General features: G+C 34.1%; 1 protein-coding gene and 1 long non-coding RNA gene across 2 annotated transcripts in view; both read left to right on the plus strand.

The window, feature by feature from the left end:
* The window catches only part of LOC145480813 (uncharacterized), an 87,755-nt gene that overhangs the window by 21,813 nt on the left and 45,063 nt on the right, over positions 1-20,879 (plus strand). The window contains exons 53-117 of the mRNA XM_081459137.1: positions 37-66; positions 146-169; positions 314-337; positions 543-566; positions 653-676; positions 744-767; positions 860-883; positions 978-1,001; positions 1,094-1,117; positions 1,203-1,223; positions 2,380-2,403; positions 2,489-2,512; positions 2,592-2,615; positions 2,699-2,722; positions 2,802-2,825; positions 2,916-2,954; positions 3,061-3,081; positions 3,211-3,237; positions 3,761-3,784; positions 3,871-3,894; positions 3,973-4,098; positions 4,182-4,205; positions 4,296-4,334; positions 4,590-4,616; positions 5,140-5,163; positions 5,250-5,273; positions 5,353-5,376; positions 5,459-5,482; positions 5,563-5,586; positions 5,894-5,917; positions 6,677-6,700; positions 7,008-7,040; positions 7,189-7,212; positions 7,392-7,415; positions 7,500-7,529; positions 7,611-7,634; positions 7,722-7,745; positions 7,903-7,926; positions 8,020-8,043; positions 8,227-8,250; positions 8,336-8,359; positions 8,544-8,567; positions 8,666-8,689; positions 8,776-8,799; positions 8,989-9,012; positions 9,099-9,122; positions 9,202-9,225; positions 13,735-13,758; positions 13,842-13,865; positions 13,956-13,994; positions 14,394-14,417; positions 14,596-14,619; positions 14,708-14,734; positions 15,648-15,671; positions 15,758-15,781; positions 15,882-15,908; positions 16,680-16,700; positions 17,200-17,223; positions 17,323-17,343; positions 17,451-17,474; positions 18,084-18,107; positions 19,155-19,178; positions 19,431-19,463; positions 20,440-20,463; positions 20,635-20,658. Coding sequence (XP_081315263.1) covers positions 37-66; positions 146-169; positions 314-337; positions 543-566; positions 653-676; positions 744-767; positions 860-883; positions 978-1,001; positions 1,094-1,117; positions 1,203-1,223; positions 2,380-2,403; positions 2,489-2,512; positions 2,592-2,615; positions 2,699-2,722; positions 2,802-2,825; positions 2,916-2,954; positions 3,061-3,081; positions 3,211-3,237; positions 3,761-3,784; positions 3,871-3,894; positions 3,973-4,098; positions 4,182-4,205; positions 4,296-4,334; positions 4,590-4,616; positions 5,140-5,163; positions 5,250-5,273; positions 5,353-5,376; positions 5,459-5,482; positions 5,563-5,586; positions 5,894-5,917; positions 6,677-6,700; positions 7,008-7,040; positions 7,189-7,212; positions 7,392-7,415; positions 7,500-7,529; positions 7,611-7,634; positions 7,722-7,745; positions 7,903-7,926; positions 8,020-8,043; positions 8,227-8,250; positions 8,336-8,359; positions 8,544-8,567; positions 8,666-8,689; positions 8,776-8,799; positions 8,989-9,012; positions 9,099-9,122; positions 9,202-9,225; positions 13,735-13,758; positions 13,842-13,865; positions 13,956-13,994; positions 14,394-14,417; positions 14,596-14,619; positions 14,708-14,734; positions 15,648-15,671; positions 15,758-15,781; positions 15,882-15,908; positions 16,680-16,700; positions 17,200-17,223; positions 17,323-17,343; positions 17,451-17,474; positions 18,084-18,107; positions 19,155-19,178; positions 19,431-19,463; positions 20,440-20,463; positions 20,635-20,658 — 1,737 coding nt within the window. The remainder of the gene's footprint in view (positions 1-36; positions 67-145; positions 170-313; positions 338-542; positions 567-652; positions 677-743; positions 768-859; positions 884-977; positions 1,002-1,093; positions 1,118-1,202; positions 1,224-2,379; positions 2,404-2,488; positions 2,513-2,591; positions 2,616-2,698; positions 2,723-2,801; positions 2,826-2,915; positions 2,955-3,060; positions 3,082-3,210; positions 3,238-3,760; positions 3,785-3,870; positions 3,895-3,972; positions 4,099-4,181; positions 4,206-4,295; positions 4,335-4,589; positions 4,617-5,139; positions 5,164-5,249; positions 5,274-5,352; positions 5,377-5,458; positions 5,483-5,562; positions 5,587-5,893; positions 5,918-6,676; positions 6,701-7,007; positions 7,041-7,188; positions 7,213-7,391; positions 7,416-7,499; positions 7,530-7,610; positions 7,635-7,721; positions 7,746-7,902; positions 7,927-8,019; positions 8,044-8,226; positions 8,251-8,335; positions 8,360-8,543; positions 8,568-8,665; positions 8,690-8,775; positions 8,800-8,988; positions 9,013-9,098; positions 9,123-9,201; positions 9,226-13,734; positions 13,759-13,841; positions 13,866-13,955; positions 13,995-14,393; positions 14,418-14,595; positions 14,620-14,707; positions 14,735-15,647; positions 15,672-15,757; positions 15,782-15,881; positions 15,909-16,679; positions 16,701-17,199; positions 17,224-17,322; positions 17,344-17,450; positions 17,475-18,083; positions 18,108-19,154; positions 19,179-19,430; positions 19,464-20,439; positions 20,464-20,634; positions 20,659-20,879) is intronic.
* Positions 10,896-13,641, plus strand: LOC145480837 (uncharacterized). Its single transcript, XR_014048558.1, has 3 exons — positions 10,896-11,636; positions 13,515-13,538; positions 13,618-13,641. It is a non-coding gene; the product is annotated as an uncharacterized LOC145480837 (long non-coding RNA).

Here is a 20,879-nt window from a genome sequence, read left to right on the forward strand (position 1 = left end):
CCATCTAACTTATCTTTCCTGTCATTATGTTTCTAGCACCAGAGATAACTAGTACTACTACAAGTGGTAAGTTTGGTTTCGATATTACTTAGTTTTAAATGTGTTTTTAAAATCTAACTTATCCTTGATACTTTTCCATTTTCAGCACCAGAGATAGTTTCGACAGATGGTAAGTCTGTCAGAAATTTTATTTACCCTGTTTTTCCACTTCCAACATAGATACTACGGCTTAGAATTGGTATACACTTTTTTGTTCAATCTTATCTCTATTTCTTGCCTATCCAATTTCGATTTTTCTTTTTTCCATTTTCAGCACCAGACATAACGACCACACATGGTACGTATCGCATACATGTTACCTTGACTTAATATACATGTTATTGGACTTAATTTTTGTTTTTAATTCAATTTATCCTTTCTTCCCTCTGGAACAAAGATAACTGCCACAGAGTGCAATTTTGGCATAGATATTACCTAGAATTTCAATTTGTTTAAGCTTCTATAATCAGTGTAATCTTTTTTTCCTGCCCTTTTAATTTTAGAACCAGAGATAACGGCTACAGATGGTAAGCTTGGCATCGATATAACTTAGAATTGTTTTGTTTTCTTTAGTTTTCAAACTATCTTATCTTTCGTATTTTTGGTTTTTCAGCACCAGAGATAACTACCTCAGATGGTAAGTTTGGCATCGATGTTACTTTTGCATTTAATCAATCTTATCCTTCGTAATTTTCCATTTTCAGCACTAAAGATAACTACTGCAGATGGTAAGTACAGTTTGCATAGACACTACGGCTTAGATTTGGTTTAAACGTTTCCTGTTTAATGATATTTACATTTCTTGCCTTTCTAATTTCAGCACCAGAGGTAACTGCTACAGATGGTAAGGTTCGGCATCGATGTTATAAAGAATCGGTTTAATTTTTTTTGCTTTTCAATCTAATGTTAATTATTTTTCGGTTTTTTTATATTTCTAGGACCGGGTATGACTACTACACATGGTAAGTTTGACATCGATATTCAAAAGAATTGTTTTTTTTTCCGTTGTTTTTTTTTTTTATCTAATTCATGTTTCCTGTTTTTCCGCTTTCAGCATCAGGGATACCTACTACAGATGGTAAGTTTGGGATAAATGTTACTTAGAATTGGACTCAACTTTTGTGTTTCAATCTAATTTCTCTTGCTCGCCTTTTCGTTTTCAGCACCTGAGAGAACTACTACAGGTGGTGTGTTTGGCAACAATAGTACTTAGAATTGGTTTTAATTTGTTTTAAATTTAACCTATCATCCGAATTTGTTTTCATTTACAGCACCAGAGATAACTACCACAGATAGTAACTTTTGCAAAGATGTTACTTAGAATTAGATTTAGCTTTTCGTTGTCGTTAATTTTATTTATCCTTCGTGTTTTTCGTCTTTTGGAACAAAGGTAACTGTTACAGACTGAGCGTTTCACATAGATATTACTTAGAGTCTCATTTTTTATTTTTTGAATCGAATTTTATTTACAGCCTGAGCACTTACACTACTTACATTACTGATGTTATAATTACATTTACACTTACAATATACATGCTACTTATACTACTTATACTTACACTACTTGTACAATTTTTTTTTAGTGTTTAAAATAAACGATTCCTCAAAAATTCTCCACTTTTTCTTAAACAGATTGATGTTATTTGATTTAAAGGAACTATACTTTTCGGTTTGATATTTATTGAATAAAATTCTTTCAAAGTGGCTGAAAGATGGTTTCGTTTCTTTACACCGGCAAGTCCACAAGTACGTTTTTCCTAAAACGATTATATAGTTTTGCAGATCCATCTCCCCCGTTAAAAATCCTAAAATAATCTCGCGATATTCTAAAGAGAGGCAAACGCAACTATTAAGTTTATTTAAAATTTTTTCACATATCTCATTCCAAAAGGAAGTAGAAAAAGAACAGCCAAAGAAAATATGAGATATGGTCTCAGTAGTCTGATGAAAGAAGGAACAGTTGGGGTCAGAAATATAGATATAAATATAAATATAGGGTCAGAAGTAATTCATTTTATATAGAATAGAATTTAGCACTTTATACTGAAAAGAACGCACATAAAGTTCATTTGCAACTCTCAGTGGCATCACGAATGCCTCCGAAAGTTGCTTATCCTCTAGATTAAATTCTTCTTTCAAATTAGCCCATTTATTTGGTTTTTGGTATTTTTGCTTTATAAAAAGATGATAATAATCACGACAGTTAAATTTTTCTAAATCAAGGATATTCTTGAAATTGGGCTCATGAACACGCTGTTTCGGTGGAACTGCTTAGAGTCTCATTTGCTTTAACCTGCTATAATCAGTCTATGTTTTCTTTTCTATTTTTTTCATTTCCAGCACCGGGGATAACCACTACAGATGGTAGGTTTCCCACCGATATTACGTAAAATTGATTTGTTTTCTTTTGTTTTCAACCTATCTTATCCTTTATAATTTTTGTTCGTAGCACCAGAGATAACCACCACAAACGGTAAGTTTGGCATCGATTTTACCTAGTCTTACACTTTTCTTTTCAATCTATCTTATCCTTCGTAATTTTCCATTTTCAGAACCAGAGATAACTACTGCAGATGGTACGTTTGACATCGATATTATTAAGGATCGGTTTAAGCTTTTTTCCAATCTAATTCATCTTTCGTGTTTTTTCTTTTTCCAGCACCGGGCATGACTATTATAGATGGTAAGTTTGGCATCAGTATTACTATTACTACTCTTCATTTTGTTTATCTAATTCATGTTATGTGTTTTTTCGTTTTTAGCACAAGAGATACCTACTACAGATGGTAAGTTAGCATTGACATTACTTGAATTGCTTTCTTCTGTACTGTGTTGTTATTGCTATTATCTTGAAGTCGTTTTTCTTGCATCTTCAGTTGCAGCACAAGTCAAAAGCGTTAAAACAACCACAGATCGTGAGTGTTTCATAAGTATCACTTGAATTTCTCGAGAATTTTGTATTTATTTCAAATTTAATAATAGTATCACTTTTACTGTATCCTTTTTTCTATCCGGTTCTAGAACCAGAGACAAGTACTACAGGTAATAAGCCTTTTAATATGCATTAATATTATACTATTTCTTGTTGTAAGGTATCATCGTTTTTCATTCTGATTTCATCTCTTAACAACTGTTGGATTTCAAGTCATTATTCATAACATTATTTTCCAGCATCGGAGATGACAACTACAGAAAAAGGTATGTTTATCTCAAATATAACTGGAAATTTTTAAGTATGACCATTTCTGACTAAATTGATTAACATTTTGTTGTTTATAATTAGCATCAATTTTTAACTTTATATCTATATCCGATTCATTTAGAGCTTGAGTAACTGTTGAAAACATTTTAAATTTATAGTTCAAGCTCGACATATCAAAATTCAAAAATGGCACCGAGGCTTTCCCCCAAACTTTTATATTTGGTAATGGTTTCTTTGTATTAAGTCTCTTGTGGAAATTACCGGAGAAAGGAAACTTACAAACTTTAAAATTTTAGGCAGAAAGCCTCTGAGCCAGGTTATAATTTGATATATTAAACACGGGCAGTTTTGCTATCATTTGTTAAAAGGGCTTGTTTATTTGCAGCGCCAGAGATACGTACTACGGATAGTAGACCTTTTACAAGAAATGAACCTTTTGCATAGATATTTCTTAGAGTTTCAATTGCTTTAAGCTTCTATAATCAGTCTAATTTTTCTTTCCTGCTTTGTTATTTTCAGCATCAGAGATAACCACTACAGATGGTAGGTTTGCCACTGATATTACTTAAAATTGTTTTGTTTTCTTTTGTCTTCAATCTATCTTATCCTTCATACTTTTCGTTTTTTAGCATCAGAGATAACCACCACAGACGGTAAGTTTGGCATTGATTTTACTTAGTCTTACACTTTTGTTTTTAATCTATTTTATCCTTCGTATTTTCCTTTTTCAGCACCAAAGATAACTACTGCAGATGGTACGTTTGACATCGATATTATTAAGAATCGTTTAACCTTTTTTTCCAATCTACTTCATCTTTTTTGTTTTTTTCCAGCACCGGACATGACTACTACAGATGGTAAGTTTGGCATCACTATTACTATTACTACTGTTGATGTTTTTTTTTAATCTAATTCATGTTTCGTGTTTTTTCGCTTTTAGCACCAGAGATACCTACTACTAATGGTAAGTTAGCATCCACATAACTTAGAATTGCTTTCTTCTGTACTGTGTGTTATTGCTATTATCTTGAAGTTGTTTTTCTTGCATCTTCAGTTGCAGCACGAGTCACAGGCGTTAAAACAACCACAGATCGTAAGTATTTGAAAAGTATCATTTAATTTTTCCGAGAATTTTGTATTTCAATCAAATTTAATAACAGTATCAGTTTTACTGTATCCTGTTTTTTTCTTTCCGTCGCTAGAACCAGGGACAAATACTACAGGCAATAAGGCTTTTAATATACATTTATATTATATTATTTCTTGTTGTAAGGTATGATTGTATTTCATTCTGATTTCATCTCTTAACAACTGTTGTCAAGTCATATTTCAAAACGTTATTTTCCAGCATCGGAGATGACAACTACAGATAAAGGTATGTTTATCTAAAATATAACTGGAAATTGTTAAGTATTATCATTTGTGACTAAATTGATTAACATTCTGTTATTAATAATTATCATTAATGTTTCACTTTATATCTATCTCCGTATTCAGTTAAAGCTTGGGTAATTGCTGAAAACATTTTTATAGTTCACGCTCGATATATCAAAATTCAAAACTGGCACCGAGGCTTTCCGCCAAACTTTTATATTTGTTAATGGTTTTTTTTTTATAAAGTCTTTTGTGGAATTTACCGGAGCAAAAAAAAAACTTACAAACGTTACAATTTTGAGCAGAAAGCGTCGGAGCCAGGTTATACTTTTATTTATCAAACTCGGCTATTTTCGCTATCATTTATTAAAAGGGCTTGTTTATTTTCAGCGCCAGAGATACCTATTACAGATAGAACACCTTTTACAAAAAATAAACCTTTCGCATAGACACTCCTTACAGTTTCAAATGCTTTAAGCTTCTATAATCAGTCTAATTTTTCTTGCCTGCTTTTTTATTTTAAGCACCAGAGATAACCACTACAGATGGTAAGTTTGCCACTAATATTACTTAAAATTGTTTTGTTTTCTTTTGTCTTCAATCTATCTTATCTCTTATATTTTTCGTTTTTTAGCACCAGAGATAACCACCACAGAGGGTAAGTTTGGCATCGATTTTACTTAGTCTTACACTTTTGTTTTCAATCTATCTTATCCTTTGTAATTTTCCCTTTTCAGCACGAGAGACAACTACTGCAGATGGTACGTTTGACATCGATATTATTAAGAATCGGTTTAATCTTTTTTTCCAATCTAATTCATCTTTCGTTTTTTTCATTTCCAGCACCGGACATGACTACTACAGATGGTAAGTTTGGCATCAATATTACTATAACTACTTTTCATTTTTTTTTATGTAATTCATGTTTCGTGTTTTTTCGCTTTTAGCACCAGAGATACCTACTACAGATGGTAAGTTAGCATCGACATCACTTAGAATTGCTTTCTTCTGTACTGTGTTTTATTGCTATTATCTTGAAGTCGTTTTTCTTATATTAAAAGGGCTTGATTATTTGCAGCGCCAGAGATACATGCTACAGACAGTAGACCTTTTAGAAGAAATAAGCCTTTCGCATAGATATTCCTTAAAGTTTCAATTGCTTAAACATATACATATACATAAAACATATACGTTTCGGATAGATATTCCTTAGAGTTTCAATTGCTTCAAGCTTCTATAATCAGTCTAATTTTTTCTCTCCTGCTTTGTTATTTTCAGCATCAGAGATAACCTCCACGGATGGTAAGTTTGCCACTGATATTACTTAAAATTGCTTTGTTTTCTTTTGTCTTCAATCTATCTTATCTTTTATATTTTTCGTTTTATAGCACCGGAGATAAAAACCACAGACGCTAAGTTTGACATCGATTTTTCTTAGTCTTTTCTGTCCGACTAGCTGGGTGATACTAAGACAATTAGACCCTTCGCACTCGAGGGCCACGGGTCTATAGCCCATTTGGCTTCTCCTCATGGGCTATTGTCCCATAGCCCTTGCAGGCTACGGGTCTAATTGTTAACTAGTGACACCAATTAGAGGTTTGTCCACCCAAATTGAGTAGATTAATTCGTCTTTCGGGGTGTCGATTTGTCAACTACCTTAGACGAAACGACTCATATTGGGAGTATTGGACATGACTGACCAATTAAGATTCGACGTCCTAGAAGATTTGATACGTGAATAAAATTACTTACGTTCTTAATCATAACCGTGGCCGTGTTTGGATATCGCATCCTAATTAGCATAGGTTTTACGATTTCATTTCACCGTTTACTCCTTAGTTTTAATGACGGTCGATATTCAATCGAGACAGTGTTACATCACATTTTCAAACACTCCAAGGTTCGTCAAATATATTCCGCTCCCTGTCGTATTAGTTTCAACTCCTTTCTCGGTGTTTGGAAATGTTTTAAAGCAAGGGCTAATAAATGTTATATTTTTTTACTTTTTCCATTGCTACTTGTGCTATATTTCCTTTATCTTGCATGCCTTTTAATTTCCAGCACCGGAGGTAACTACCACGGAAGGTACGTCACACTTAAATGCTACTTGAAGTTTAATATTTCTTAATATTTCACAATTTTTCATCTGTTTAAACGTGCCTTTCTATTTCCAGCACCAAGGATAACTACTACAGTTGCTAAGTTTGAAATCAGTGTTTAAAGAAAATCCGTTAAAGCTTTTTGTGTTTTATTGTTATTGGTTTTTCGAGTTGTTTCATTTGAAGTACCAGAGATAAATACCACAGATGTCAAGTTTGTTTTATATGTTGCTTAGAATGTGATTGGGATTTTGGTTTCAATCTAATTAGCTTTGGGGATTTTCCAATTTCAGAATCGTCAGAACCAGAGGTAACTACTAAAGAAGGTAAGTTTGGCATCGATATTGCTTTAAGTTGGATAAATATTTCTAACAAAAGGGATAACTAATACAGATGATCAGTTAGGCTTCAATATTGCTTAGGATTGGTCTTGTTTTCAATTAAACTTATCTTTCGAACTTTTTCCATTTCCAGTATCAGAAACAACTAGCACGGATGGTAAGTTTCGCATAGATGTTACTCAGAATTGGATTAGACTTTTGGTTTAAGTCTTTCGTGTTTTACACTTACATAACTACTACAGATGGTAAGCTTGGCGTAGATGTTACTTTGATTTCGATTAGACTTTTGTTTTTAATTGATCTAATCTATATATTCTCTTGTTTTTCTACTTCCAGCCCCTGAGATAACTTCTACAGATGGTAAGTTTGTCAAGATCTAAATTAGAATTGGATTAAACATTTGTGATTCCATCGAACTTATCTTTCCTATCATTATATTTCTAGCACCAGAGATAACTAGTACTACTACAAGTAGTAAGTTTGGCTTCGATATTACTTAGTTTTACGTGTTTTTTTTTTAAATCTAACTTATCCTTCATACTTTTTCATTTTCAGCACCAGAGATAGTTTCGACAGATGGTAAGTTTGACTTCGATATTACTTAGTTTTACACATTCTTTTTTTTTTTTGTAATCTAACTTATCCTTGGTGCTTTTCTATTTTCAGTACAAGAAACAACTACTAGAGATGGTAAGTTTGTCAGAAGTTTTATTTTCCTTGTTTTTCCACTTCCAACCGAGCTAAGGACTTAAGACGTATTAAAGTTTGGCAACGATACTACCGCTTTGAATTGGTATACACTTTTTTTGTTCAATCATATTTATATTTCTTGCCTATCCAATTTCAGCACCAGAGATAACTACTACAGATGGTAAGTTTTGCAACAATATTGCTTAGGATTGGTTTTGTTTTAGTTTAAGTTATTTCTCGATTTTTTTTTTTTTTTTTTTCTTTTGATTTTCAGTATCAGAGATAACTACCACAGATGGTACGTTTTGCATACGTGTTACCTGGATTGGACTTAACTTTTGTTTTCAATTTGATTTATCCTTTTTCCCTTCTGGAACAAAGATAACTGCCACAGAGTGCAATTTTGACACAGATATTATCTAGAATTTCAATTTGTTTCTATAATCAATGTAACGTTTCTTTCCTGCCTTTTTAATTTTAGAACCAGAGATAGCTGCTACAGTTGGTAAGCTTGGCATCGATAAAACTTGGAATTTTTTTGTTTCTTTAGTTTTCAAACTATCTTATCTTTCGTATTTTTGGTTTTTCAGCACCAGAGATAACTACTACAGATGGTAAGTTTGGCATCGATGTTACTTTTGAATTTAACCTATGTTGTCCTTCGTAATTTTCCATTTTCAGCACCAGAGATAACTACTGCAGGTGGTAAGTATAGGTTCGCAGAGACACTACGGCTTAGATTTGGTTTAAACGTTTCCTGTTCAATGATATTTACATTTCTTGCCTTTCTAATTTCAGCACCAGAGGTAACTACAACAGAAGGTAAGGTTCGACATCGATGTTATAAAGACTCGGTTTAATTTTTTTCCATTCCAATAAAATTTAAATTATTGTTCGTTTTTACTTTTTTTTATTTCTAGGACCGGACATGATTACTACACACGGTAATTTTGGCATCTATATTACTTAGTATTGCTTTTCTTCTGTTGTTTTTCAATCTAATTCATGTTTCCTGTTTTTCTGCTTTCACCACCAGATATAACTACCACAGATAGTAAGTGTTCCAAAGATATTACTTAGAATTACATTTAGCTTTTATTTGTAATTAATTTTATTTATCTTTCGTGTTTTTCCTCTTTTGAAACAAAGGCAACTGCCAAAAAGTGGAAGTTTACTTAGAGTTTCAATTGCTTTAAGCTTCTATACTGAGTCTCATTTTTCTTTCCTGATTTTTTATTTTCAGCACCAGAGATAACCACTACGGATGGTAGGTTTTCCATCGATATTACTAAAAATTGTTTTGTTTTCTTTTGTCTTCAATCTATCTTATCTCTTATATTTTTCGTTTTTTAGCACCAGAGATAACCACCACAGACGGTAAGTTTCGCATCGATTTTACTTAGTCTTACACTTTTGTTTTTACTCTATCTTATCCTTTGTAATTTTCCATTTTCAGCACCACAGATAACTACTGCAGATGGTACGTTTGACATCGATATTATTAAGAATCGCTTTAACCTTTTTTCTAATCTAATTCATCTTTCGCTTTTTTTTTTCTATTTCCAGCACCAGACATGACTACTACAGATGGTAAGTTTGGCATCAGTATTATTATTACTACTGTTCATTTTTTTTTTTTATCTAATTCATTTTTCGTGTTTTTTCGCTTTTAGCACCGGAGATACCTACTACAGATGGTAAGTTAGCATCGACACCTCTTAGAATTGCTTTCTTCTGTACTGTGTTTTATTGCTATTATCTTGAAGTTGTATTTCTTGCATCTTCAGTTGAAGCACGAGTTACAGGCGTTAAAACAACCACAGATCGTAAGTGTTGTAAAAGTATCATTTACATTTTCTCGAGAATTTTGTATTTCAATCAAATTTAATAACAGTATCAGTTTTACAATATCCCTTTTTTCTTTCCTTCGCTAGAACCAGAGACAAGTACTACAGGTAATAAGCCGTTTAATATACATTTATATTATGTTATTTCTTGTTGTAAGGTATCACTGTATTTCATTCTGATTTCATCTCTTAACAACTGATTTCAAGTCACATTTCATAACATTATTTTCCAGCATCGGAAATGACAACTAGAGATAAAGGTATGTTTATCCCGAATATCACTGGAAATTGTTAAGTATTATCATTTGCGAGAAAGTTGACTAACGTTTTGTTATTTACAATTAGCATCATTTTTTCACTTTATATCTATATCCCATTCATTTAAAGCTTGAGTTAATGATCCTCTTTCGAGGCTTGATCTGAGCTTCCACTAACGATACTACTTTTAGGAAATAACACACTGGCTGTGGGTAAAATTTGGGTGGCAGGGAAGGACGACTGGGGAGTAGGGGCCCAGATCGGGTGGTACCGGGGGTAGCCACCCTGGAATAAAAGTTCCAGACCTGCCTCCAGGAGTGAGGCCCATATCCCACAGTCCCGGGGGACTGAGGGAACCAGGAGGGGGAGCCCCTCCTGGGGGGAGTACAGATCAGGTGGTACCGGGGGTAACCACCTTGGAATAGGTAATTTCTCCGGACCTGTCTCCAGTGGGCTAGAGCCTTACTGTGGGGTAAAGTACAGCTAATGGGTGCACTTCCCTGCCACCGTCCTTTAATAACAAACAACAGAAAGTCACCAAAATACAGTCTCTGTTCATTGCACCCTGACTGATAAGGTCTAAGGCTTGCTAGGAGACAGATAACCCTAGCCTATAGCCATTAATGGTATAATTATTATTATATTATTATTATTATTATTATTATTATTATTTTATACTAAGCAAATGATATCATAAGTATATATGGATAAATGTTTTTCTAAAAGCAGCGGAATAATAATGTTCAGTAACTATACACGACATTCTGAATTGTTGTGTCAAAGCTTGCCCCTATTTTTTTTTGGGGGGGGGGGGGAAGACAGATTATTAGCCTTATTCATGGTGAACATTTCTATAGATCTTAATGATTTTGTTTATTCGCTTGAAGATGGTCCTAAAGCGTAGTATCAGGGGTTCAGATGTGTAGAGCAAGGGTCCCAGTCATGGGAGGGTGGGAGGGTAAAAGAAAAATCAGTGGCGAAGGATCGGCACAAACGAGAAGACTGAATACAACGAGGAGCGTGTACTTGACTAGAGGAGAGGGGCATGAGGTGGACATGTGAGAGACATGACTGGAACCATTGATACACTGTCTTTTACAGATGTAGATAACAGTGGCTTTACTTAGGAAATGAAAGGTTTGTTGTGATATCCAAAAGGGGTGATTGTTTTCAACTGGGAATTCCTGATGGACTTTGAGATCAGGAATTGGTGGCATGTTACCTATGTTACTGGGATTTACTTATGAGCATGACACGAGGTTCATAGTGTCACATGTCTCTGAAATAAAGTGTTACAATGCAGAATGTGTGTGCCTGACTTTGAGATATTGTCTCTCAGGTCTCATTAACATCAGTTTATGGATGCCATAAACTTAAACTAATTGCTAAAAACATTTTTATAGTTCACGCTCGATATATCAAAATTCAAAAATGGCACCGAGGCTTTCCACCAAACTTTTATATTTGGTAATGGTTTGTTTGTATTAAGTCTCTTGTGGAAATTAACGGAGAAAGGAAACTTACAAACTTTGTAATTTGGGCAGAAAGCCTTGGAGCCAGGTTATAATTTGATTTATTAAACACGGGCATTTTCGCTATCACTTATTACATCCCTTGTTTATTTTCAGCGCCAGAGATACCTATTACAGAGAGAAGACCTTTTAGAAAAAACATACGTTTCGGATAGATATTCCTTAGAGTTTCAATTGCTCTAAGCTTCTATAATCAGTCTAATTTTTCTTTTCTGCCTTTTTATTTTCAGCAGCACAGACAACCACTACAGATGGTAGGTTTGCCATCGGTATTACTTAAAGTGTACCTAACCCCCAATTTTTTTTTTTCGCTAAAACAAATCTAGACTTTATTTGAAGCATTTGGGCGAAGAAATTTTTGAATTTGGTTGAATCCTCGATTTTCTATGCCCTTTCAAAGTCGCGATTAAGTGTTTCACGACCGCGTTTTAGGGAGTCTGGGGCGGCGGTACCTGATGACGTCTACCCAGGAACCAAACACAATAGCGCCTCAGTCAACTCTCTGTATTTGCTCGAGAAAATAGAACGCAAAACTAATCGTTCCGATGTATTTTGGGACTAAAACGTCCAAGTTTTGTCTCAGAATCATTTCTTTTTCGTCACTGGAGTCAGAGTTAAGTTTCGATTCGGAAGGCTCCGAAATAAACTTCGATCGAGCACGTTCGACGACTGTGAACTCACTGCTTAGAGCTTTGAGAGCAATTTACAATATTTCAAGCGACGACGGGGAAGACGTTTTTGCGGACGAGCTGCTTGTATATTAGGAATGGAAAGCTAGATACGAAGTGGAGGAGCAGGCAAACGAAAAGCAGGAAAGAAAACTCAAGGACTGCTTTGGATGGTAATTTCGTCAACTAAACATAAGATTCCCACGCGTGTTTATAGCCCGTTTACATTTGTCCTTACCGAGAATGTATTTTGTCAAGGTTCTGTTAAATCCAGTTTGTGTTTTACTTTCAGTTGAATGCTTCATGTTTATAAGAGCGACGTACGTGTTGCAGTTTTCGAGACTTGATAACCTCCAAAACATTGGCTTCGATCGATTGAAAATCGTATTGTTTGGACCTGTATTTTTGAAGCTGCGGGAAGCAAGGCGGAAGGAAACATTTCATACAATTACCGATTTCACATTGTCACACGTTTTAAGTCGTAACTCCAAATAACCAATGTAAATTGTTCTCAAAGTTTGCAGTGAAATTCGTCGGATAAGCGAAAAGGATGTGTTCCCTAAGCGGTCCGCAGATAATGTTACGCGGTCATATTTTCGACGCTATTGCACAGAATCTTTGTCGCACTGCTGATTTCCAAACCTTCGAAAAACTCTGTGAGTCTAACAATTTTGTTATCATGTAATTCTAGAGGATTAATCTTCGACTTTCATCTAAATCGAAAGAGAAATAAGTGTTGGTTAGCGTCGTACAGTTGCGATCTATTTACATATCAGTATAACGCTTCTTGATCATGACCGGATCACACAACTTTGCCGGTTATGTTATAAATATTGCGGGATTGGAAGATATAGGTTGTAGGTAGTATTTCTACAAATTTCTGGTTAGCTTTAAGCAGAAAATTTATGAAAATAGCGTTCGAAAGTCTGCGGAACAAATTCCAGTGAGAGTTCTTCAATGGTTCTCACAGATTCAGTTCGCTTGTTTCGGTTCGACAAAATCAACCATCGTTTATGTCTTTATTGCACCATTAGCCGATCATCGTCAGTAAATTGTACAGTATATCTTTCTTTAAATCTGGAATATTGCTGCAACAGCCAATAACACCTCTGGAAGGCGTTTTCTGCGCACTTTTCGAATGTGTTTTGCACCATCCTGAAGGAAATGAGAGGAAATGAGATATCCAACCTTCCTGGGTAGACGTCACAAGAGCCGCTGGACCCATTCTCCTCAAACTCGGTCGTGAAACAAAATGGCGGTGTTTTGGAGCTATTTTCGAGATTTCGTCGTGGCACAGAAAATCGAGGATTTAACGGAATTCAAAAATTTTTTCGCAGAACTATTTCAAATAATAAGTAGATTCGTTCTAGCGAAAAAAAAATTTGGGGGTTAGGTGCACTTTAAAACTGTTTTGTTTTCTTTTGTGTTCAATCTATCTTACCTCTAATATTTTTCGCTCTTTAGCACAAGAGATAACCACCACAGACGGTAAGTTTAACATCGATTTTACTTAGTCTTACCCTTTTGTTTTCAGTGTATCTTATCGTTTGTAATTTTCCATTTTCAGCACCAGAGATAACTACTACAGATGGCACGTTTAACATCGATACTATTAAGAATCGGTTTAACCTTTTTTTTTTTCAATCTAATTCAACTTTCTTTTTGTTTGTTTTTTTATTTTCAGCACCGGACATGACTACTACAGATGGTAAGTTTGGCATCAGTATTACTATTACTACTGTTCATTTTTTTTTTTTTCCTTATTCGTGTTTCGTGTTTTTTCGCTTTTAGCACCAGAGATACCTACTACATATGGTAAGTTAGCATCGACATCACTTAGTATCGCTTTCTTGTGTACTGTGTTTTATTGCTATTATCTTGAAGTTGTTTTTCTTGCATCTTCAGTTGAAGCACGAGTTACAGGCGTTAAAACTACCACAGATGGTGAGTGTTTTAAATTTATTATTTAATTTTTTTCGAGAATTTTGTATTTCAATCAATTTTAATAACAGTATCAGTTTTACAATACAAAAGCCCGAAAAACTGTATCAAAGAGGCATGGCCGAGCCCACAGGTCAAAAGAGCGGTTGCTATGCCAATGTCAATTGAATCGGAGAAACAGTTGTAACACGATGGAATTCAAGGGATAATTAACAGCTACTGAAAGTTTCAGCATCAATGAACAGAACCACTTTTTCAGAACTGTGAAAAATACGGGGAGAAAGGGTTTTCCTACAATTCGTTGTGCTACTGAGGGTTAACATAAACAGCATTTAAATTTTTTGCAATCCTAATTAGCCTTTATTGATCTTACTTTTGATTTGCATATTTTGTTTCTCCCAGCACCAAAGATAACTACTTCAGATGGTACGTTTGACATCAATATAACCTGCATTTATATTAGCTTTTTCCTCTTCCATTTCAGTCTAGTTTCAGCTCAGATGATAAGCCTAAGTATTACTAGCAATTGTTCAATTTCTTGTATTTCATAGAAAAATTCCCTTATCGTTGTTTTTACCTTCTCTTTCATGTATTTCATTTTCAGCGCCAGAGATGACTACTACAGATGGTAAGTCTATAGTGATAGTTGTTGTTGAAGTTCGTCATGGTAGGTTTTATATTCTTATACGTTAACTTTTCTGCTGTTTCATTTGCAGCACCAGAAATACCTACTACAAATGCCGGTAAGTTTGACAAAATTATCACTCGCAGTTTCTGTTTTTCAATCAAATTTATCTAGTGACACATCGATATATCTTTACACCATTTCATGTATTTTCATTACATTTCCAGAACAAGAGATAACGACTACAGACAATACGTCCTACTATTGATATGAGAAAAATATTTTCTTTGTTTTTCTTTCTGATCTTATAAATACTCTCCTCACTATATCCTATCAGTTATCTTTCTTGAGACGCTTATTTCCTAGCTCCAGAGGTAGTTTGTACAGATAGTAAGTCTAAAATATACGTTTTTAAATGGTTAGGTTTCTCTCAAGTCAATTTTAACGCTTGTTTGCTTATTTGAAGGAATTTTCGAATATCACGAGTAGTGTAAATCCTTAATTACTCGACCTTTCAGAAGATTACTCATTTATTATATGGCTGAGAAAATTGCGAACAAATTAAAAACTAACGATAAATTGGCCTTCTCTCAACCAATCACAACAAAGTAATGATTACTCTTAAGCTATTGTATCATTTTAATTGCGACACCAGAGATTACCACTACAGAGTGTTAAGAAATCGTATTTGCAACGAAGTTTCCAAAACTTGGACCGAATTTTCAAGACCTGAAGCGAATTCGCAAGGTAGCGCGAACTTTCGTTGCAAAATTTTACAAAGCCAAGATAAATTTTGCTTCAATGAAAACTTAGCCGAAAAGTCCCGAAAATTGTGACAGTGTACTTTAATCCTTAACACGATCTCTTCTGCCATTTCAATTCCGGCACAAGAGACAACTACCACAGAGTGTAAGTTAAACTTAACTACTACCTTATTGAAGTCGCGTGTTTCAATGATTCTTTTTCATTCTTATCGTATCACAACCCTTGTGTTTCAATTCAATCTATCTTTCGTGTCTTGTCATTTGCAGCATCAGAGAAGGCTACAACAGGTGGTAAGTTTAACGTGGATTTTAGTTAAGTGGTTGTGTTTGTATCGCCACAATCTTAATGTTATATTTCTTCGGATTTCCATTCCTAGGTCCAGAAATTACAACTACAGATGGTAAGTCTGACCGGCTATTCGTTGAAAATAGTTTCATTTTTTAACTTGATAATCCAATTTCAACCTTATGTTTTGTGTTTTGTTTTTGTTCTTTCAATAGCAGCACCAGAGATACCTTCCACAGATGGTAGGTTTAACAAATAAATCACTTAAATCGTCATAGCTTTAAGATTTCTGTCTTGTTACATTATTATTATTATCTTTACCTTAAATGATTTGTTCCGAGAGCTCACGTACACCTATATTAACCATACAGCTTATGCAAGGAAAACACGAATACCTCTACAAATAAATGTTTATTCAACAGATTGAGATACAAAACAAACTGAAACAGTTTGGACTCTTTTATAAATCCCCGGTGAACGCGCCAGAACGTTTTTTTCTTTTGATAAACTCACGAGAAAGGTCAAATAACAAGAGATCCACTTTTGAGAATCCGAACATCTCAGCCAGTGGACAATAGAAACAATGTGAACAGTGCATTGGTCAATCAATCAATCACTCAACCAGTCTGTCAGTCATTCAATCAATTAATCAATTAATCAAAATTCATTAAAAGGAAACGCAGAGGTTATGACCATCGAGGACGTTCCCTAATTAAAAATATTAATAATCTGTAATCTTTGATAAAAATGTCATAAGATACAATTAAAAACACATTTCAAAGCCAAACGATTTTAACTTATAATAAAAAGCCTTCTCAGTTTACCTCTAAAAATATTAAAATCATTATCTTCCGCTGTTTCTTTAGGGAGTACGTTCCACTCTTGAGTTATTCTGTCGAATAACGCGTGAAAATAGCATAGGGATAACTGCATGTGCTCTGATATTGTAATGACAATTGTGTATAATTTATCTCTTTATATTTTAATGGTCTGTCCATTTTTTTTATTTCCAGAACCAGATATGACTACTGAAGGTAATAAGGCCAGAAGTAATACTTTTTGAAATTGATATGGTCATTATTGTTATTAACTATCATTTTAACTGATGCTACTTTTTTATAAGCAGTAGTAGAGATGCCTATAGCGCTTATCAATCAACCAGAAATTCTGGTTTCTATTTCAGGAAATTTCCAGTGAGGAATGTAACAGCATTTTCTACAATCGAAGGGAAATAAGGAAAACCTAGCGAGTTATACCCAAATTTTTTTTTGACCAAAAATTTCTCACTGTTCTATTTGATTTTAATCCCGGTATTTCTGGAATGTTCAGTTGAATGGTTGTCATTCGGACACGTAACAATTTTCGGATTCAAGGATTCTTCGTTCCATTTGCCCTCGTTTCTAAAGTTCCGGAATTTCTGGTCGCTGTTAGATGTGATTGATCTTAAAGTCCTTTTCATTTACAACTGAAACAAAGATATTACTGGAAATAGCTTCATTACGAATAATTTGTCATATTTCTTTTCACTTTCAGCACCAGAAATTTCTACTACCGAGAGTAAGTAACAAAAATGTAACCGAAAATTTCTTCACTATTTTGTGTCTTATCGTAATTCTATTGCTGTTTCACACGCATTTCATACTTTTTCATCTACAGTGTTAGAAATTACTACAGATGGTAAGTTTGCTTCTCAGTTATAACTTTTAAATGATGTAGTTTTGGCAATTCATTCTAATATTACTACAATGAACTTTTATTTATCTTTCATACCTTTTCATTTGCAGGTCCAGAGATACCTAGTACAGATGGTAAGTCGAGTCAAGAAGGCCTCTCAAGATTATTCTAGTTTTTATATATCAATCCAGTTTTACCGCGGCACTATTTACTGATACATTTCGTGCTTTCTCGTACAACTTTCACAAGGTTTTTAGTTTTCGTTGAAATTGTCTAAGGTTTTGCATTTCATAAGATTGTAATGAGCAATAATTGCAATTTTCTGATTAAATCTAATTCAGTCTCGTTATCACTTTTTTGTTATCTTTCGTTCTTTATTCAATTGCAGCACAAGTAAAGCTTAGTTTTTTAGTTGTGCATATCTAGATTTAGATCTTTTAAATTTTTAACTTTTATCATATCTTTAAATTTTTAGCTGTATTCTACTTTGTAATTTTTATTATCTTACAAGTGTAAATAGTTTTTAATTTTTAACTTAGGATAGAGGGCCACTGGTTCGTCAGTTTTTTACTGTCGTGGGTTACCCTCTGTAAATAAAGTTGTTACTTACTTACTTACTTACTTACTTAGTACAGATCGTAAGTTTTGTGTGCTAGACTTCATTTGAAATTCTTGAGATCGAGGTTTCTATATCCCATACCACGATTACCCCTTCTATACGTTTTGTTTCTTTCTTTTTCCAGAACCGGAAATAACCTCTACAAGTGGTAAGTTTCACAGCTATTACTTGCACTTGGATAACCATTTTGAAGCTCATTCATCTCAAAAGAGATGTATGAGGCACTGCATTCGTGGAAAGCAGCTTTTTTATTTAATTATTTTTTTTACTATTAGTTATTAGTAGTTTTAGCTGACGAATTTTTAACCGTGTTTAAATAAAGATTATCAATCTATTTCAATAAAGAGTATCTATCTCAAACTCATTCAATTTCAAATGTCGATTAAGGAAACAAGACCTGACGAATTTGATTGAAGGAGGTCACCATACAAACTCTTATCTGTGTTGTAGTGATTTTTGTACATGTGATAGGATTCTTACAAACTCTTGTTTAGCTTAACTTAGCATTTTAAATTCTAACATGAATATATTTTAGAATTTTTTAATTTTAAGTATTGTAATATTTAAACTTTTTGTATTATAATACAAACATTACTTACAATTCATTTTTATAATACTACATTACTCACAGTAACTTTACGATTAATACCACACTACTTTAAACTTTCACTAAACTGTATTTAATTGGTTTTATCATTAAGTAACACCAATTAGAGGATTGTCCAATACACCCGAATTGAGTAGATTAATTCAACTTCCGGTGTGTCGATTGACGAATTGAGTCAAAGTGGGTGTATTGGACGTGACTGACTAATTAAGACTCGAAGTCCTAGAAGATTTGATACGCAAATAAAGTTTCATACGTTCTTAATTCCTCACGTTTAAACAAAGCAAATCAAATCGTGGCTGTGTTTGGATATCTGATCATAATTAGCATAGGTTTCACGATTTTATTTCACCGTTTTCTCCTTAGTTTTAATTTCGGTCGATAAGATATATCAATCAATGAGACAGTGTCTCACCACATTTTTAAACACTTCGTCAAATATACTCCGCTGCATGTCGTACTAGTTTCAACTCTCTTCTCAGTGGTTGGAAATGTTTTAAAGCATGGGCTAATGGATTTTATATTTTACCTTTTTCATTGCTACTTGTGCTATATTTCCTTTATGCCTCCATGCCTTTTAATTTCCAGCACCGGAGGTAACTACCACGAGAGGTACGTCACACTTAAATGCTAGTTCACGTTTCATATTTCTTAATATTCCACAATTTTTTCATCTGTTTAAACGTGCCTTTCTATTTCCAGCACCAAATCAGTGTCTAAAAAATCCGTTATTGGTTTTTCGAGTTCTTTCATTTGAAGTACCAGAGATAACTAAAACAGATACCAAGTTGTTTTATATGTTGCTTAGAATGTGATTGGGATTTTGGTTTCAATCTAATTAACTTTGGGATTTTCCAATTTCAGAACCGTCAGAACCAGAGGTGACTACTACAGAGGGTAAGTTTGGCATCGCTATTGCTTTAAGGTGGCCGAACACAGTTTTCGCGCCCGCTTTTGCTGATGCAATTCAGCGCGCGCACAAGGATTGAAAAAAAAAAACATGCCTTCAATAGAGCGATCATTTTATTTACTCAATATCCGCACTATATGCGCTATTTTTCTCCATTATTGAACGCAGTGTATTGATACCTTTAGTCTTATATTACAAAGCTATGTTAGAAAAGGTAACGACGCAAAGAACCCAGCAATTCTCGGCTTTTTCTTTGTTACCGAAAGAGCCCAGTTAAATGCAGTGCATACGCAGTTGCTCGAAAAATTGAGACCGATTGCTTTTGCAGAAACTTGCCGATTTCTAACGATCCAGTCGATAGAATTTCAAGAAATTTGGCCAAAAAATAATTCAGAAACCACGCGAATAATCTATCGCAAAAAATCTGAATTTTGACATAGGGAATTTTTAATAATACAGAACATGCAGTGAAAACGATTTACGGCGAATTACGAAAGTCGCCTATGTCAAAATTTTATTAGAACAGTGTTGACAGAAGGGATTTAATGTCAATTTATAGTGGGCAAATGATGAAAAAAAATCTAATGCCTGAATTTTTTTTAAATAAACAAATACCATTTTTTAACCCTTGTTTTTAACCAGCCCCGTTGCCATGGCAACGGCACTCACCTTAGCCAAAATGTGAGAATAAACCCTTCTGTGGTTAACCTTGACTCTTGCAAAAAACGGGCGCCAAAGCATAAATAGCTTTAAAGTAATGGTGAATTAGGCAGAGGCTCTTGAAAACTGTGTTCGGCCACCTTAAGCTGGTTTTGAAATTCTGTTTCCATCTAACTTTTTTTCCTGTCATTCTATTTCTAACAACAGAGATAACTAATAAAGATGATCAGTTAGGCATCGATATTGCTCAGGATTGGTCTTGTTTTCAATTCAACTTATCTTTCGATTTTTTTCCATTTCCAGTATCAGAAACAACTAGCACAGATGGTAAGTTTCGCATAGATGTTACTCACAACTGGATTAGACTTTTGGTTTTAGTCTTTCTCGTTTTACATTTCCCGGACCAGAGATAACTGCACCAGAGCGCACATTTGGCATAGATGTTACTTAGAATTTAAATTAGGTTAAACTATGTATCCTACCGTTTTTTATTTTCAGCACCAAAGATGACGACATCAGATGGTGAGTTTTGATACCGATATTACCTATTTACACACTTTTGTTTTCTATTTAACTTATTTCTCTTACTTTTCCATTTTCAGCACCAGAGATAACTACTACACATGGTAAGCTTGGCATAGATGTTACTTTGAATTAGACTAGACGTTTGTTTTTAATCTGACATGTTTTCGCGTTTTTTGATTTACCAGCACCAGAGATAACTCCTACAGATGGTACGTTTG

Source organism: Orbicella franksi, chromosome 3, assembly GCF_964199315.1.
Source record: "Orbicella franksi chromosome 3, jaOrbFran1.1, whole genome shotgun sequence".
In the NCBI taxonomy this organism is placed as follows: Eukaryota; Metazoa; Cnidaria; class Anthozoa; order Scleractinia; family Merulinidae; genus Orbicella; species Orbicella franksi.